Here is an 18,085-nt window from a genome sequence, read left to right as displayed (position 1 = left end):
AGAAAGTTTAGAAATGTCTAAAAGTAAATAAAATCTATAGAAAATGTTCAAAGTTCCAACTAGACAACAAGAAATTAAGAGGTGACACAAATATATACAAAGTCCTGGATAAGTTGTGATGCCATGTTGCTCCACTCCCTGTTCACTGCCCCCCCCCCCAAAGTCTTGACAGTGCCCCTGTGTGTGTCATGTGTCTGCTGTTTGCCTAATATGAAAATTAAGTTTAACCTCAGTCAGGATTAGCTTCACTAAATCAGCTTCTTTCAATTTTGTAATATACAGTGGTTGATATTGCTCTCTTGCACTTTGTAAACATACCCAAAAAAGATCATGTCTGTCAGTACATATAGACAGTCGAGTGTCTGTTGAGATAAAGTGGCAGCGAGTGGGATGAAAATATATTGTTGTACGCGTTTAACTTGTCACTCGTGTTCAGAGCAACTATGAATACATCAGTTTAAAAAAAAAAAGTAATATGAAGTAGTGTGGCTCTCATCTGCATCCTTGCCGTGATTACACCCTGCCACATGAGAGGCAGGAGAAAGTGGAATTAGTTTGCTTGTAGTAGTACCTCTAATAGCACCAAATGTTCTTTTCAGATGTTGTTGGCAAGGAAAAAAAAAAGGTCTCTGTGCTGTGAAAGATGCCTATTTGTAGCAAGATGGATAACAAGTGCCCTTTTCCCAATTCACTGCCTTTCTCTGCAAATCACTGAATGGCTTTGCGTCATTTTGTCTCCCACTTTGCTAATTCAGCGGATAATGGGTCCTATTTATGACCCGAGAAGCTTCTCTCCATCAATTACTGTATTAGTCATAAAGCCGGTCCCCTCCCATCTCTAACACTGACCCAAACAACAACAGTAAAGTACTGTAAATGGAGCTGTCTCATATTCACATACCCACCTCCCATTCTCCACCACTTTATAATCACAGCGCTGGTGTATTCGGTCTTATCACGTCCAACAGAGGTAGCGGCCAGTAGCAGGTGGTTGCTTTATGAGCTAAACAAGCGTCTGTATGCACAGCATGAGTTTTTTTTTTCTCCTCCTCCTGCTAGCCAGTCATGTTTGCACAGATCTGTTCTATTCTCGGGGTCTTGTGAAGATAGTCAGGGGCCCCCATTGCTGGTTATTTTAGCTCAGGCCATGTCCCCCTGCCAGGCAGATAAAGACAGGTCTTGTGTGCTTATCTGGGCAGTGCTGTACCTCAGTCTGTCTGAGGGAAGCTTGGGGAATAGAGAGACTTTGGTGGAAGGGACAAATGGCCACTGCGGGGGCAATGTCCTTTCAATGTCATCTCTGGTAACATAACGTACACTGGTTTTTGGACACTTTTATACAAGATACCTCACAGGAAAAGAGGTGTATGCATTTTTAGAAAAAGGTGGTGCTGGTGGGAATCAAACCCCAAAAGGTCTGTACTCTGTGTACCACACACACAGAAAGCAGAGGACATTTTAAAGTGTATTTTATAGTCATGAAAATTGAAAGATATTCAAGGGTTTTCCACATTAACTTGTATATTTTTGCTTGCTATAAAAAACTTGTTGAACTGTAGAAATGCTACTTTTATTCAGTAGACCTAAAGATACCTGATGGTTAAAGGTGCTAACATTTTACTGTAATATGAAGGATGCGTATTTACAAAAAGTTAATTGTATAAAGGCTGCAAATAGATAGCAAGGTTGCCAGTTTCAACTACACTTTATATAATTGGATACTTGTTTCACAGGAAATTAGTGATATTGTTGTATGTCATTAAAGTTATCATTAGCAGTGTACACCACTGGACTGAGATAAACACAACAGCCAGTGTGTGTCAGCTTCTTGTGTACATGATTTAAATACTGAACCATGTCAATTAATGAAACACTGTGAATAAACTTATCTGTTGATAATATGGTTTGGTCTGTGCCACTATTCATTACTTGGAATTTTTAAAAGCAGTTTAAGGACCTTACACCATTCAACCTTTTCTACCCTGCAATTACTGGCTACGTGGTAAGGTTCAAATTCCGAAAAAAGAATGGTTCAAAGTCAACAGTAACTGGCAGCAGAGGCCCAGAGGCACACAGTGAAGGAAAATTGAAAAAAAGGTTAATTACGCTCGTCAGAGTTCACACAATCACACACTGCATACCTGTCGTAATTGCGCTATAATAGACATTCATGGGCCCACAGCCAGTGGCAGAGGGGTGTTTGATGGTATGAGCATGAAAACAGATTCACATATATTGTGCTATATGTACCATACACAGAGAGAGAGAGGCACAAAAATACATAATTGTACATGTTTTTCTTATCATTCTCTGTGTATCATTTTAAACACACTTCGCTATATGCTTATTATACTCTCTACAAATCATCACAGTTAAGTGGATTATATTCATGTTTGGAAGTCAGCTGATGACGTTCAAACAACATTACACGCACAACTTGAATATTCTCAAAAAGCAAAAATATACACAACAGTGAAAGGTTGTGTGTGTTTGTGTGTATGTGAGACTGAGAGAGAGATAATGTCCTTTCCCATAAGTGGGCAAGCCTGAGAGAGGTAGACAGCAGAGCCGAAGCAGAGACCTGTCTAAACTTTTTTGGTGCTGATGTAATATAATTATGTATAATTCTGTGGTTTGCAGTAATGTCTGTGGAGGTTCACTTTTAGACACACGTCCTTGTGAAGAGTGAAGGCCAGAGATTAACTTATGACAGCATATGCATGTGTCAGATGTGTCAGGGAATGCACATTCTGTAGGCCACTGTGATAGGCACATCTTCTATCTCACTGCACGCACAAACATGCAAAACCTGTAATTGTCTCTCAGCTAGCAGACCAACTCCCTGTTTTCTTCCATTTCCTCTGCTTTTGTGCAGATGTAGATGCTGCCTCACAGCTGGCATGGTGGCTGTGTAAGACATTGTCAACTGCATTTTGCTTTGCTAGCTCTTCTCCAGACATGGAGGTTTTCTCTTTTCAGAGACATTAACAGTATCAGTCTGAAAATATATGAAGGTTCTGTTACAATTCTCTCATAGTTATTGGATGTTGCTTTAGAAGACAGTTTTTGATCTTTAAAATCAGACTTGTGTTACTCATGCTCAATAATGTGACCGGTGGTTAGCAGATATAGGTGAAAATCTTCTACTATAGGAGGATGTAAGCAGAAGAAATGGGGCTATAAAAATGTCACTTATCTATTTAATAGTTAAGAATCTCGTGTTTTCATCTATTTGTTTAGAAATAAAAACTACAAATAGCAAGAAAGAAGGGCAAAGGAGAAAAGTTATGAAAACTTTCTTTTTTGATTAAATATTATAATATTTAGCTCCGTCAGTCCTGCCCTCACTCTCCACATCATCTCTCCTAGTCCCTGGACTTCCTGTCACTTCCTCTCCTCTCCTCTTTCAGCTTTCTCTTTGCCACTGACCTCGCCATCTCCTACTGCACTCCTCTCCCGCCTCCCCCTCCTCTTAACCCCTACTGTTTCATTCTTTTTCATTTCGTACATTTTCCCCTCCCTGCCCCTTGCGTTAAACCTTCCCAAGGTAATGTTGAAAATGGCATTTAGTGCATTATGAGAAAAGCCTGAATCTGTCAGGAGTTAAATTCAGGACTGACATGTGGGCAAACACATTTATTGCACATCCCTCTCATCTCAAGAAGCAAGAGAGAAAGAGAGAGCGAGAAGGCAACTGGGTGGAAATGTCGAACGGTCCAGGGGAAAACTAATCAAAGTGCACTGGCCTTCAGCAGAACCACTGCCACAGGCCTGCTCTGTTTAAATCCCTCTTCTGTCTCGACAGAGGGCACATTGTGAGGGGAGGTCAAACGCAGAGGAGCTGTGTTGTGTAAAGCTGTGATGTGTAGTTTCAGAATGGAAATTGAAAGTGTGAAATGCCAATAGGGATCATTGTAGGAACCAGATAAAGTAGGCTGCTGCATTAAGGAACATTTGTTGTTGAAAATAACATAATCAGCTGTAAAATGGAATTGTCTACCAAGATGCACACACAGAGGAAACACCCTCAAATTACTACTACTACATATCACTTAAAAACACTTACAATAACTTTCCATTACTGCAATGTCACTCATTCAAAATATATTAATATCCAGCTTAACTGCAGTTGTTAGCTGTTTTAAGACTTTAATGGGCTATATTAAATGTTTGTGAAGTTGCAGATATCTTCCTAAAACATTATTTATTTTCCTGTGTGCATCAGGGAATGGGACTTCTTTAGGGGTTATTCTCACAGATGTAGAGTTAGATTTAAAGAGGGCTAAGGAATATTTTTGAAGGAGGCAAGAATCAATACGCTTTCATTTGACCATCAGAAGGCCCAGGAATCAATATTTCCAACATTAAAATGATTGCCAGCAACACAGCCCTTTAATACTTCTTATAAAAGTGGAAGAGTTACATCCCTGCCATTTGGCTGATTTATTTAGCTCGGTGTGTTGTCAACATCCAACAGTCACAGCCTGTCAGAATCATGCTTTATCATGTGTAACAGTTTTACTCACATAAACTGTGAAGGTAACATTTATAATACCATGTACAAATTTTAGCATGGATGGCTCCACTACAGCTGGCCTTGTACTTGGTGTCATGTTTTATCCCTTAAGCTACATATGCACCAAATTACCCGAGAACAAAGGATTATAAAACAGACAAATATCAAAGCAAGGTAAAAGCAACTGTGCTCATCTGCAGGTGAGCAACTCTGGCTGCTGAATTCTAGTCTGAAACATAATATTACAGCAGCAATAGTTTTTAGTTGAAAGCATTTTTATCTTCATTTGACCCTGGGTGGCATAACGAGCACCTTACTTTCAGCAATAATCTAGCATTCACAGATGTCTAAGCTTGTAAAATCAAGGTTAAGTTTGTTTCACATTGGCACACGCTCACAAGCAGGGCAGCAACACATTTTGGTGTTGGTTATGATATGTGTAAGCACTCATCCTGTAGCAAACCTGTTCTACTTGGAAATATCCAGCTTTTTTGAGGGGGAAAACTGTGACACCAGCTTTTGAGATTAACTAACAATTAACCACTAGTTAATGTAGTTTGCATATGCTGTCGTAATATTTGCATCAGAAAATTTTAGGTGTTAGTTGGGGGCAGTGAGATGAACTTCACAATGTGATGCCTCTGCTTTCCTCACCCTTCTTCTTTTCCCTTTCCCTTGTCTTCCATTATTTCTCCTCGCCTCGTTCTCTCTAAAATACTCACCCTCTGTCGCTCTTTACCCAATAATGAATGCAGGAATTCTCCTTCCTATGTGTTTAGCTGTGCCTGGAGACTGGTGTCAGCCCATGGTCCCTTAATTATTAATTTGACGTTATGCGCTGGCCGTTTGATCATCCACACATATCTGTATGATTCAGATTTAACGAGTTCCCCGGGAGACTATGTTTTCTCTCTCTTTCCCTCTTTCTATCGAGCTTGTTGTCTTGAACCTACTGCAACCAAGGCATTAGCGGAAAACGTGTGATGAACAGTTTAACTATTGGGTCTCAGTTCTGTGAGTGCATACAGTGTGATCCAAGTGAGAATTGAACTGAGTGTGGCTTTGTCAATGCTAGAGTCTTTCAAACAGGAAGGTAGTCTCACTGTTGAACACTTACAGACAGTGTCATATTAAAACAAAGATGTACTTTTACTGCCTCATCATCTTTTTCTGAGGATTTGCTACTGCACTAGTGGAATCCAGATTCCATTTCCCTATGGGGTCATATTTTTTTAGCCTCTAAACATCAACATCTTGACACAACATCAACATATAAATTCACAGTGTCATGATCTGCACACTGTACTACACTGCATTGAAATTAGGGCACCAGATGAGGACAGGCAGAGTAATTTAATTGTCTGTCTACCCAGTATCTGTCTCTCTGTTGACTCTCTCCAAAATTCAAACTGGCTGTCTTCCTTACTTCTCCAAGTCTTCTCTCTGCTGTAGAACAGTGTGTGTGGGTGTGTGGCACAGTGAGAAATACATAAGGTAGAGAAGAGGCTGCAAGAAGAGGCCAGTATGGACTTGTGTGACATCACAGAGTTGTGCGTCTGTGTGTGGATTCATGTGAATGCGCTCAAATTGGCATTTAGAAGTCTGTACTTTCAGAAACATAATGACACTTGTTTAATGCTGCCTTGAAAGGAACTGAATTAGCTTCAACGGTGAAACAATCTGTCAGCCCTAATGTCTCTTCCTTCCTCCCTCTCTCTTTCTCCTCCATCTTCCTCACCTCCTTCAGCACCACCACGGTTCACTAAAGTTCCCGTCGACCAGATTGGCGTCTCAGGGGGCGTGGTCTCCTTTGTCTGCCAAGCGACGGGCGACCCCAAGCCAAGGGTTAGCTGGAACAAAAAAGGCAAGAAGGTCAACTCCCAGCGTATAGAGGTGAGTCCATCGCTGCTGCACGCACCACAGGCATGGCCAGTTTAATGGTTAGCAACAGACCATTCATGTTACCATGCTGTCATGCAACACAGATGTAAAGCTAATATCTCACAGCAATTATTCTTAGACAGCTCTTTAAAGTTAAGGTGCTGAAAAAAATATATCTGGTTATTCCAAAGTCATTTGAAAATGAAATAGTACACATTAAATTAGTAAACATTAAATTTGAGCATTTGCTTATACTGAAATATTTTGCAGTGTTAAACTGGAGGAACTCTTGTTCCCTGGTAATAGTTTTGACTACATAGCAAATTACACTGTAATTCTACAGTTATGTTTACTATTGGGACAAATAAGATTTAGCCAGTTTACCAAGCAAAGTCAGTTAAGGCATGAAGCTCAAATGATGTTAGTCCCCACATTCCACTTGTTTTAACCTTTATCTGTCCACACATGCTCTTTGTCATTGCAGCCCTGCACCACATTCACATTACAAGCACAGCCTTCTATTGCAGTTGGGTTCCCACGCAGTGTTTTTGAAAAGGGTGTTTTCATTTGCTCTCTTCACCCACAGTTTTCACAAATAGTTCCAGACAACAGCTACCAATCTTTTCATGGACTGACTGCACTAACCCCTGAGTGATGTGCAGGTCCACCATTAGCTACAGTCACCCAGTAATGCAATGCAGAGCGCTCCCATTCCTCCGATTCTGTCCTCTTTGCACTTGACTGAATCTGCTGTTGTCACATTCTTGTTTCCAGTGCTGAGGTTTTTTTTGTTTGTTTGTTTGTTTTTTGTCTGTATGCGGCCCTGTCTGTGTGAATGTGTCTTTCTGGTGTGTTATTCATGATGTTTGTTGTTCAGTTCTCGGCAGGCGTCCCAGATGGCATCTCTAAAAGTCTTGATTGATGCTCAGTGTCTCTTAATTAAAAAGTTGCTTTCGTTAAGGATGACGGCAGTGCGCAGGGATAGACACACACACACACACACACACATACACACACACATACACACACTGCAGCATGAAGACAACCACAGGGGAGGGGGCTAAAAAGCAAAAATGACAACAACATCAACAGGGGGAGAAGCAGCATCTCAACGGAGAACAAAATAAAAAGACAAGTAGTGTTTGTACGTTCCCTTCTTCTGCATGCTAAGTGGGAAACAAAGCCAAGGGCGTGAAGCAGCACGCCAGAACGGACGCTTCTTTTCCTCCGTTTAGCATGAAATAAAAAATTTGTAAAGGGTTTTTGAAGTAGTTATGATTTTTTTTTTCTGTTCTACCCTCTAGACAGCTGCTTTGATATCGATCGTGATGCCGTGCTCTGCAGTGTTTTTAGCCTAATTAGCGGCTTAGCTCTGAGATGTGCAGCAGTGGAGCAGCGGGGCTGCTGAAGACTTGTACTTGTATCTCAAAGTCATGCTTTGCTCAGAGATCTTAACAGTGAACCCTTCGTTGAGATGGTGCAAGCTCCTCTGAGGAAGGATAGATATTGGAAGAGAAGGTTTGCAGTGAGGCTGACAGACAGGCTGACCATCTTCTCTAACACCTCATCCATCCAAAATTAGAGCAAAGGGGATAAGCTTGGGAAATGACTGTCGGTATGGAAAGAAAGGGGGTAATTGGCTCCGAAATCCCACCATTTAAATTCTGGTCATTTACCCAAGTCTTCAGCTTCTTGCTGGAGAATACGTGGCTGTTGATATATTATTTTTCAAAGACATCAGATTCTTGCCAGTGGCCTGTTGAATTTACAAGTCAGAACTGCCCCCGTCAGTCACACCCACTGGCATCGCATGTTAAAGTACAGACATGCTTAAAAGGTCACTGGTAAAGTTGGCCTACTGTTTGTAATGAGGACACTATTAAAATGGATTTGGATTAATTCAAAAATTAAGTTATTGGCAAGTCCAGACAATTTCAAATGCACTCCATTGTACTCAAAACATCAGGATACTGATGTCCAATTAGTCTGAATTGGGAAATTGGCAGTTAAGCAATATAATTACTTCTGCTGCCAAGTTTTTTGTTATACACACATTTGAGAGCTCAATGTACACAACTATCTGACAATAAGAACGAAAGAAATCTGTGTTACCCAGTTACAGTGATTAGCCTAGGTTTTCTTATTTGGTCACATAAATAAATATCTTGACAGTTCAAACATAATGTGTTAATGTTTGTATAGCCTAGTCCTAGTCTTTAAATGTAATGATTTTTGAAAGTGAGTCAGTATTCTCAGTATTCTCTGCACATGTTGCGCTCTGAATATAGTCCGATTTTGTTTTTACAAAGAGCTTTCAACAATGGTTCAAAACAAAGGGCTTTACAAAGGGCATAATTACAGATAAAAACAAGAAACAACAAAAAACAAACAAAAAAAAAAAAAACCCCACACACAAAAGCGAGCACATCACACATAAAGATATGGGACTGGAATTGTGTGTGTGTTTATAGAGCGAGTGAAAGGGTGTGTCCTTATAATTCTGTATTTATGAGGACCAAAGGCTATAAAGGAATGGATTTGGGTCAAGTTTAGGATCAACATAGAGAAACTGACTTTGTATCAACCTTTTCTGTTAAACAGTAAGAAGACACAGAACTAATCATTGTGCTCACCTACATCATGGCTCTTTCAATTCAAAGCTAGTAGTATGCGGATTGGAATCCACCCAGCTGTCTAACCTAACCCTGCCTCTCACCCCACAGACCATTGAGTTTGACGAGGGCGCCGGCGCCGTACTCAGAATCCAACCTCTCAGAGCCCCGCGCGATGAGAACATCTACGAGTGCGTGGCTGAGAACAGCGAGGGCGAGATCACAGTCAATGCCAAGCTGTCCATCATCCGAGGTGAGTCCTGCATTATGAAACAGTGTGCAGAGGGGTAACTACCAAATAAATCATTAAAGTGGACATCCGGGAGCTCCTCTGGTTTTTTATGATGACATCTTGCCTTGGAGTTTTTGAACTGCACTTGCCTGTAAGTGAGGGCTGTACCTTGAAGTCGTTTTGCTTAGAATTTCTGTAGGGAGTGGCCTGTTATTTGTCTGGTAAGCCATATTGACAGACTAGGGGGTGGTTCTGGATTTGTTACAAAATTTTCTTTTACAATGATGTATGTTGTTAATGTGCAATTTGCACTTTACTGTACAATGATTGCCAACTACAAAATGTGAAAATGTGGAAGATTATACCTTAAAGCTTTTGTGCAGGTGTGCGTCACAGCCTAAGACTCATGTTCACACACAACAGATGGGTCTGTCAGTCTGATGCCACTAATCAACTGTCCATTCATGTAAGAGCTGAACCTCTATTTGCCTGTGATGAAAACCCATAGGAACCCTGAATGAGAAAGATTGATTGGTCACCCATAGACAGCTAGAGTGCAGCAGCTGACAGATGTGTCTGGTTGCGCACACAGTCTTCACGCACAAACAGGTGTAAAATAACAAAATAGTATGAGATGTGTTGATGAAATCAGTGGTAGCTGAGCTTTGTGGCTCCTATAGGTGCTAGTTTACTTTCAGCAAAGATATTACACCATTCATTTAGCTCTAGCGTAGAGGTCATGGAGGACTGCGTGAGAGGCAAGCAAGCATGTGGTCACACACTCCTGCGTTTTTCTCTGTTATTCTACCTGTCCCTGTCTGCCTCACGAACATAAATACACACACACACACTCGCACGCCCAGTGTCTTCTCTCCTCTCTTCTGTTCTCTCCTGCCGCCATCTGCCATGTTTCCAGGGTTGGATGAAGCTGAGCTATTGCTGGCTGGCTGGCAACACTTGAGCTAGGCCCTTCCTGGCTGTCAGATACATGTTGGAGCAGAGATTGGAAGCCTGGCCCAGCATCCTGGGTTAGTTATTGTTAGCAACAGACCCCCCACCCTGGAAGCATGTTGTTGGGCGCTAGGGGGGTATTAGTGCCTCAGGTGCCCTTCAAAACTTGATATACATTTGTGATTTTACCCATGCTTTTGCCTGGAGTGATAGCAGGTAGCGGTTTGGAGCCACTAATGGACACACAAAGGCTGCTCAGCTGAGACACTCAATTCTAACCTGAATAATTTGTTTCATGTTCTAAACTATTATATTAAGTTATGCTAATTTTGAAAAATCCACGTTATTTAATTCATTTATAAAGCAAAAACAAAAATCAAGTCTTTAAAGTCCTTTACAAAGAAACAGTGGACACACACAGATTGAAAACAAGAAATTAAACAAGCACACCAAATTTTAAACCATAAGCCCAGGCATGTGCACGTTGCATGTGCAGTTGTGTGTGTGTGTGTGTACCTGGCTGAGTGGAAGAGCACAGGGCAAACCCAGGGCGGTCCACAGGAGCAGAAGGAAAATGAAAAGTTATTGGAATCAGCTCGACAAGGCTTTCTGGAGAGCCCAGGGGAAGACAGCAGTTACTCCTGCCCAGGCAAGACCCAATACTGAGGGAGGGATGAGAGTGTGATGAAGTGGGGGTTGAAGGTGCAAGATGAGCAGCAGAGGAAGAGAACAGTCCATTCTGTCCGTTTTCCATCTTTAATGAGGTCGGGCCCCACTGAATTAACCCAGCAACGTTAGGAAGGAGGCAGGAAAAGATATAGGCAGAAAATATGAGAATATGAGAGAGGAAGAGAAGGAGAGTTATAATTTAATTTACAGAAACTGCAGAAATGTGAGGATGGAGAAAGGTGAAAAGTGAAAATGGGATAGGAAGAGAGAATAAGAAAGAATATGGGTGAATGTAGGGAGAGAATGGAAGTGGAGCAAAAACCAGAGGAGCAAATAGAAAAAAAAGAAAGAAAAGTTGGCCAAAGATGAAGGGAGACAACATAGGGGGGGGGGGGGGGTTGTGGACGATTGGCAGTGTAGAACAGGTGAGAAGGACAATAGGCGAACATGGGTTCTTGGAACAGGGGCAAAGGATTATGGGATATGGGACAAGGCACAAGGGACGCGTCCGCAGTAAACAGAGGGTTTGCGGTCTGGGATCTGGAGAGGCAGAAAATGGGTCGCCACGATGGGTGACTTGGCCAGAAAGCCGTGGCACACATTTAGCTGAGAAAATGCAGCTGCATGCACACGCTCACCCACATATCCATGTTAACAAACACAAATAAACACACAGAATCATTTAAACAAACATGCATGGCTTATACATCATTGTGACGCTTGCATGGGTGCACCCTTGCTAAGAAAGGGTTGTGAAACTCACTGAACACATAAATGACTGTGAGCGCTGACCGTTTGAGTAAGAACAAGAAATACTCCTCACCTAGAGTGACAGCATATACACACATATACACACAAAGAACTGCGCAGTATACCAGCCTTTTCTGTCCTATTGCGAACTCATCTACCGTGACAGCATGTGGGCTCTGCTTTGAGTCTGAAAAGAAATTAACAACAGCACAGTGTTCACCACACACATAGGCTGCCATGCCTGTCTGCACTGGTTAAGATACACACACACACACACACACACACACACACACACACACACACTGGCAATGTGCATACACATGACCACATCTAACACATACTATACATCCACCAACTTAACCCTTATAGAAACACATACATACCAAGATAAAGACGTTCTGAAGATACACAAATCCACTGACATTTGTCCATACAAAAATATGTGCAGATTAACTACATCGTCACTGTCTTTTTTATACTGTACTGTGACAATGACAGAACCCCACCTTCTCTTTTGTTCTCTATAGTGTGTGTATGGGTGCGCGTGTTGGTGGCAATGGCAGGGTGTGTTTAGCATCGAGTGTGACACCTCCTTGGCTGTTGCCCCACTGCCTCAGCTGCATACCTAAGATGGGGGCCATCTGGCTCCACTAAGACTTGTACACAGTCCTCTGGGAGTCCTTGGAGAGGGACTGACAAGCATATGAAGCGCACTCTTGAGATCTGACACAAGTTGCAGCTTGCTCTGTTTTTTTTTTTTTTTTTCCTTTTTTTTCTTTTTTTTGTCGTCCGAACATTTTTTGTGTTCTGTTTTTAGGATTTGCCTGTTTTGAGTGTTTAGAGTGTCAAAAGGACGGCAACGTTGCCACTGGGATACTGTCAGCTCATGCTGTTGTGAGGAGATCATGGGGAGTTACCCTGCTTTGTGTGCTTGTCTTTTAGACTGCTGCAGTCTTTAGCCCTGTGATTACTGTTGCAAATAGATTCTCCCCCTGAGGCATCCCAAGGAGCAAAAACTGTGATTGATGAGATTTGGTCTGATAGTCAGTTTTTTTTTTTTTTTTTTTTTTTTTTAAAAGCTTAATGTTGAAAAAGCTGTAAATATGATGTGTCTATCCCCATGTTTGGAGAATTTATCGAACACTTCACAGCAAGGCAGAGCTGCTCTTGAGGCAGAAATAACCGTGTTGGTTGAGTTAAACCTCAGTGGTGAGGCCGTGGAGCTGTAGTTTTTTCTTGTGAGGCAACATCACGTAACCTCTGGGCTGTTTGAAGCAGCAGGCAGCAGAGACTCACCTCTGATACATACACACGCACACACATAGGCACACACAGTTCAGGTCTCAGGTCTGGCCTTATATGAATGCTTGCTGCATAATATCGGACCGAGCTATGACCTTTATTTGCACCTGTGCAGACACACACACACACACAGACACGCACACACTCACATACACTCACATCCTGCTTATTTTCTCTTGCCACTCCCAACCAGGTGGAACCAATCAAACCTACCCTTCTCTGTCCCTCATCGTTCTGTTACTCTCTCAAAAACTCGTCCAGTCCTCTTGCTTTTTCTTGGCGTATGCCAAGGTTCGAGCCTGGTTTTTCATCCACAGCAGTCATTTTGTTAAAATATCTTTCTTTAGTTTCACTTCCAACCCCTCCTCCACTCACCCCACCACCCAACCCTTTCCTCCTCCTCATGTGTGTGACTTGCTTTTAGCTTGCAGTTGTTGGCAAAGAGAATACACTACAATTTACATTTGAATTTAGTCATGTCAAACCACATTAAGAGGAAGATCTTGTCCGTTTCCATTACTCATTATAGTGTTTGTACAAGTGGCGTTTGTGTTGCCTTGCTGCAGGTGGATTCAAGCCCATGTTGCTTCATTTGCTGGTTTTAAGTAGACTGGGAACTCCGCCCATCTGCCACAGAGTGACACTGTGCTGGTCAGGTCAGGTTTTTGAGTGCACCCTCTATTACCTCAGAAGGGGATTGGGGTGTGGCGGTGCCGACTGTTTGATCAGGCTGCCTGCTAATTGGGCTGCTCTCTTGGGAAGGAGCAGGTAACAGTGAATTTTAATGGGATTCTAGATCCTGGTACATGCACACACTCAAGCCCGGTGTGTCATGGGGGAAAGGTTGAGAAATGGTGAAACGCGTGGTGGGGGCACAGTGATGAGATGGAGGGAAAAAAGTGAAAGGCAGCAGGAGGGAAGGAGAAGTGGAGTTAGAGTTAAATAGACAGAGTCCAATCAACCTCTCAACCAATAGTGGCTCCAGGCCAAGCCTTAAGACATTCTATTTCACCTTTGCTTTCTGCGCTCCATCTACCTCTGTCTGTATCTCTAACACAATATCACTACCATTATGCTCCTTACTCTCCTCTCTATCTCAATTGTTCCCTCTGTTTCTGTCTCTACCTGTCTTATTTCATTGTATTTCATTGGGTTGTGTGTTTGAGATAGAAAGTGCAGCATGATACAGCAAGTTGATAATGATTAATCACTTGTGGGTACAGCAATTGTGTGATACAATCAACTATCCACTACATTTTAACGAGTAAAATACAAATTCAGATACATGACTGTAGGCTGGAGCACAGACTATACACATACTGTCTAAATGGACAGAACTAAAGAGCATCCTATAAGCTAATTTGTTGTATGACTACTTTATTGACATATTTTCAACCAGGTATATAAAGAGGAGAACTCAATTAAAATGACAGGAAAATACAGACGCAAAACTGAATGAGGTCACATTACATTAAGTAATGTTTTGAACACTTTACGGTCTTCACAGCCTGTAGTGTGAGTATGTTTGCAACAGAAGTTAAGAATTGTGAGATTTCTCTCCATGTGTGTGATGCAATCCGATTTCAAAATTGGTTTTTGTTTTAAAAGTCTGCGCCCGGGCTAAGACGGAGAGGAAGACACAGTTTGAGAAAAAAAAGATGATATAAAGAGAGGAGAAAAAAAGGGAAAATTCTCCCTCCTTGCTGTTCATTTCATCAGTATTCCCTGTACGTATCAAACAAGCAACAGCACAAACACACATTTAGATTTATGAAATATTCCCTTTGGGTTCATTCACAACCCCTTGGGTTTTTTTGTAACCTCTTAAAACTACATTTTACATTTTCTCATAAATATATGGTTGTTAAAGAAAGAAAAACACAAAACTCTTCTCTCCTAAAACTTTGTAGACTTTATCTTCTTTTTTCTTTCTTTTTGCCCTAATTTGCTCTTGGTCAGCTTTCCCACTGTCTTTTCTCTTTGTAGTGCTAATGTGGTTCTGTTTTGGTGTTGAAGGGTTGAATGCTTATTTTATTGTGTTGATTTTAGAGGAAAAGGTGAGGCCAGGGCATCAGGCAGGCTGGATGAAAAATTAATAAGACACATAGTGAAACACGAGCAGGTGCGTGTCTATGTGTGTGTATCAGAGGGGGAGAGAGAGAGTTTGTTTCCTGATGTGTATGTAGGTATGCATGGCTGACAGCTGAGTGTTTTGTGGTGTGTTTAAGTTTTTTCCCTGTGTTTGTGTGTGTGTGTGTGTGTGTGTGTGTGTGTGTGTGTGTGCAGGAGAGAGAAGGAGACAAAGTAAGGGAGAGCCAGCCAGCCAGCAGGCAGGCAGTGGCTTCCCTGTAATGAGACAGTGAAGAATAAGCTTGGCAGTATCAGCAACAGATCTGGCTGTTTTTCCTCTTCCTGTCTGCCTGCCTCTGAGGTAACCTTTGCCCTCTTCCACTAGTCTCCAGCACCTATAGAGAGAGCAAGAATATTGGAGAAAGAATGCAGAAAAGAGTGGCAGGAAGGTGTATAGAAAAAGCAAAGAGGGAAAAGAGAAAAACAATTTATTTGAAATACTGATCTAAAGGAATGGATGAAGAGGAAACCGTAAAAGTCACTTGAGTTCAAGACAATGAGCATGACATGACATGAATGTGATAATGTTGACATTTTCCACATCCAGGTGCTTTTTTTTTACTATCCAGGACAGCTTTGTTAAACATGCCATTTGCGTGGATGTTGCCACAGCATGACACCTACATGCGTGCCTGTGATACAGGGTGAAATGAAAGGGGGCATAATGCTCTTGACAGAGACCTAGACCCTGATATACCTCATGTGACCAAGTCCACGCTGAGCAAATGCTGTGTGTTCTCACTTATTTTTTGCCAACTGCATTATCTCTCACTTTCCCCTGACAAACAAGTCAATTGTCATTCCCAAGCAGCACTCACAGCATCCACCAGTAAATCATACGTTTTTTTTTTTAGTGCTGTTAAGATCTATACCCATCGGCAGAGGTCACCTGCTCACAGTGAACCCATTTTTGCATGAGGCACCTGTTATCAGCAAGTCAGTGCAATTTTTCCACTTGCAAATGATAAAGCATATGCTCTCTCCCTGTGTGCACGATCACAGTTGCTAACATTTTAGTTCTTTTTGTGTTTTGTTTTGTGTTTTTTATTCGAGGGGAATGACATGTGCAGCATATTTCTCCTTTATGTCTGTGATGGTGTTCATGAGGAGCTTCTCTTTGCCGTGTTGGGATTCTTTTGCTGTTATTGGTGTTATTGGTGTATGGTAGAGGGCAGGCTTGGCACAAACAACAAATCAATAGGCGGGTGTTGACCACGTAGATGGCCCTCATGCCCCTGATCTCTTATTGGAGGCTTAAGAAGTTTTGTGCTTTTTCCTCTGAAATAAACCCTATGCTGTCCTTCAGAAACTCCGGTGCTTCCTTTCAGCTCTTGGAAGATATCTCCTTACCCACCTTTCACCTTTCCTCCCTCCCTGCCCCACTTCTTATGTCCATATTAGCATTTTGTATGCCTGCCAGACTATTGCCAGCCGTATAGCTTCCTCACTCTGTCTTTCTTCATTGTAAAAAAAAAAAAAAAAAAGTTCCCTCCAGAGGAAATTCACTCAGATGAGAGTTTATGGCCTCTGAATCCTTTGATCCTCAGACCCTGTAATGCAGTAATCATGTGTGATTGGAGGATGAAGGGGGTGGGGGGTGGGGTGGGGGGAGGGTAGTGGTAGTGGTAGTGGCAGCAAGAAAGATAAAGGAGAAAGACGGAGAGAAAAAAAAAAGAGGAGGTGCTGAGGAAGTGGTAGGAGCTTGCCTCTAGCCAGGGGTGGCTGGCTCCTGAACTTTTGCCATCAATTTCATATAATTCCCACTCAAGTAGAGTGACCCTAGCCACCATAGACATCTGGCCACAGTCCAGTGTACACTGGGGTAGAGTAAAAAAGGAGGAAACACAGGAGAGATGAAAAGGCAAAGAAATAGAGTAAAAGCAGAAGACAGGTTAGAGTCTAGGTGATTGGTTTATTACCGGCTAGTAAGTTTAGATAAATGGACCTTTTGTCTCAGCCACGGCTTGGCCAGCAGACTAAATTGAAAGATCAGTGTCTCAGAGACGCTTTTACAATGATAAGCATTCACTGGTTTGATTGTCCCTGTGATTCAACCTGTGGCAGGAAATACCCTTATGTTTCCTCCCATATCAGGCCATTTTCATAATCTGTTCTTTTTTTTTTCAGTAAAAAGGCTTCTTTCCATGTGTATAACCCCTAAATACAACAAAGATTTCTTGTTACACACCCAGAAGCACCTCCTTTCCTTCCTTGCCTGCATCTGGTTCACAGTGAAAACTTTCCAGCAGAACTACTTTCCGTCATGCCTTCCTGTCATTATATTTCAATTAATTTGCACCAGTATTTTGGTCCCATGTGAATTTGTTGGATAACTGAAAAAATGTAAATCAGTTCTCTGCAATTCGGAAGTTACTGCTGGTAAGCGTGTGTGTGCAATGCACAAATTCATATTAATGTGAAGATGGACCACCAGCACAGGTGGACATGGGATTTACTTGAGCATAATGCTTTCTAAGTAATTCGACAAGACAAAACAAAAATATGAATATTAATATGAATATTAATAATAGTTTCAACATTTTTTAACAGTGTACATTTTACAATGTAGAATGAACACGCAGAATCCAATAAAAAACATCAATATGAGTGCAATCATAATGTGCAGAAATCAAATCAACTGTGCAAACTATACTTAGGATAGCACTTTTTGCTCCACGCCCCAAGCAGAGAAAAAGAGATGGGAGACAGAAGTGGTTCCTGTGGAAGTGGTGTGAGTGGCGACCTTTGGAGTGGCCCAACTCATGCATAAAGACGAGCGAGGGGATATGGCCCGGACCACCAGCTTCATGCATATACATGAGCCACCAGCCCAGGTGACTGAAGTCGTACAACACAGAGGTCGTGCTGTGAGCCCTGCAGGATTGGCAAAGTTGATATGACTTAGAGTCCCACATGCTTCACAAGAGCCGCTCATACGCCACCTGTGGTAGAAGCTGGATGGAAAGCTTAACGGCATGATTATTAGTATTTCCTCTACGATGGGAAGATTCTCCTCAGACTGAATAGAGGAAAGAGACTCAC

The 18,085-nt window shown here is 41.9% G+C and overlaps 1 protein-coding gene across 1 annotated transcript in view; it reads left to right on the top strand.

Annotated features, from left to right (window-relative positions):
- Nucleotides 1-18,085, top strand: part of ptprsa (protein tyrosine phosphatase receptor type Sa) — a 173,701-nt gene that overhangs the window by 51,166 nt on the left and 104,450 nt on the right. Inside the window, 2 exon segments of the mRNA XM_051077337.1 lie at nt 6,264-6,409; nt 9,121-9,262. Coding sequence (XP_050933294.1) covers nt 6,264-6,409; nt 9,121-9,262 — 288 coding nt within the window.

Source organism: Lates calcarifer, linkage group LG17 (assembly GCF_001640805.2).
Source record: "Lates calcarifer isolate ASB-BC8 linkage group LG17, TLL_Latcal_v3, whole genome shotgun sequence".
Taxonomy (NCBI): Eukaryota; Metazoa; Chordata; class Actinopteri; family Centropomidae; genus Lates; species Lates calcarifer.
Note: the sequence above shows the minus strand (reverse complement) of the source record. Positions and strands in the feature narration are given on the sequence as shown.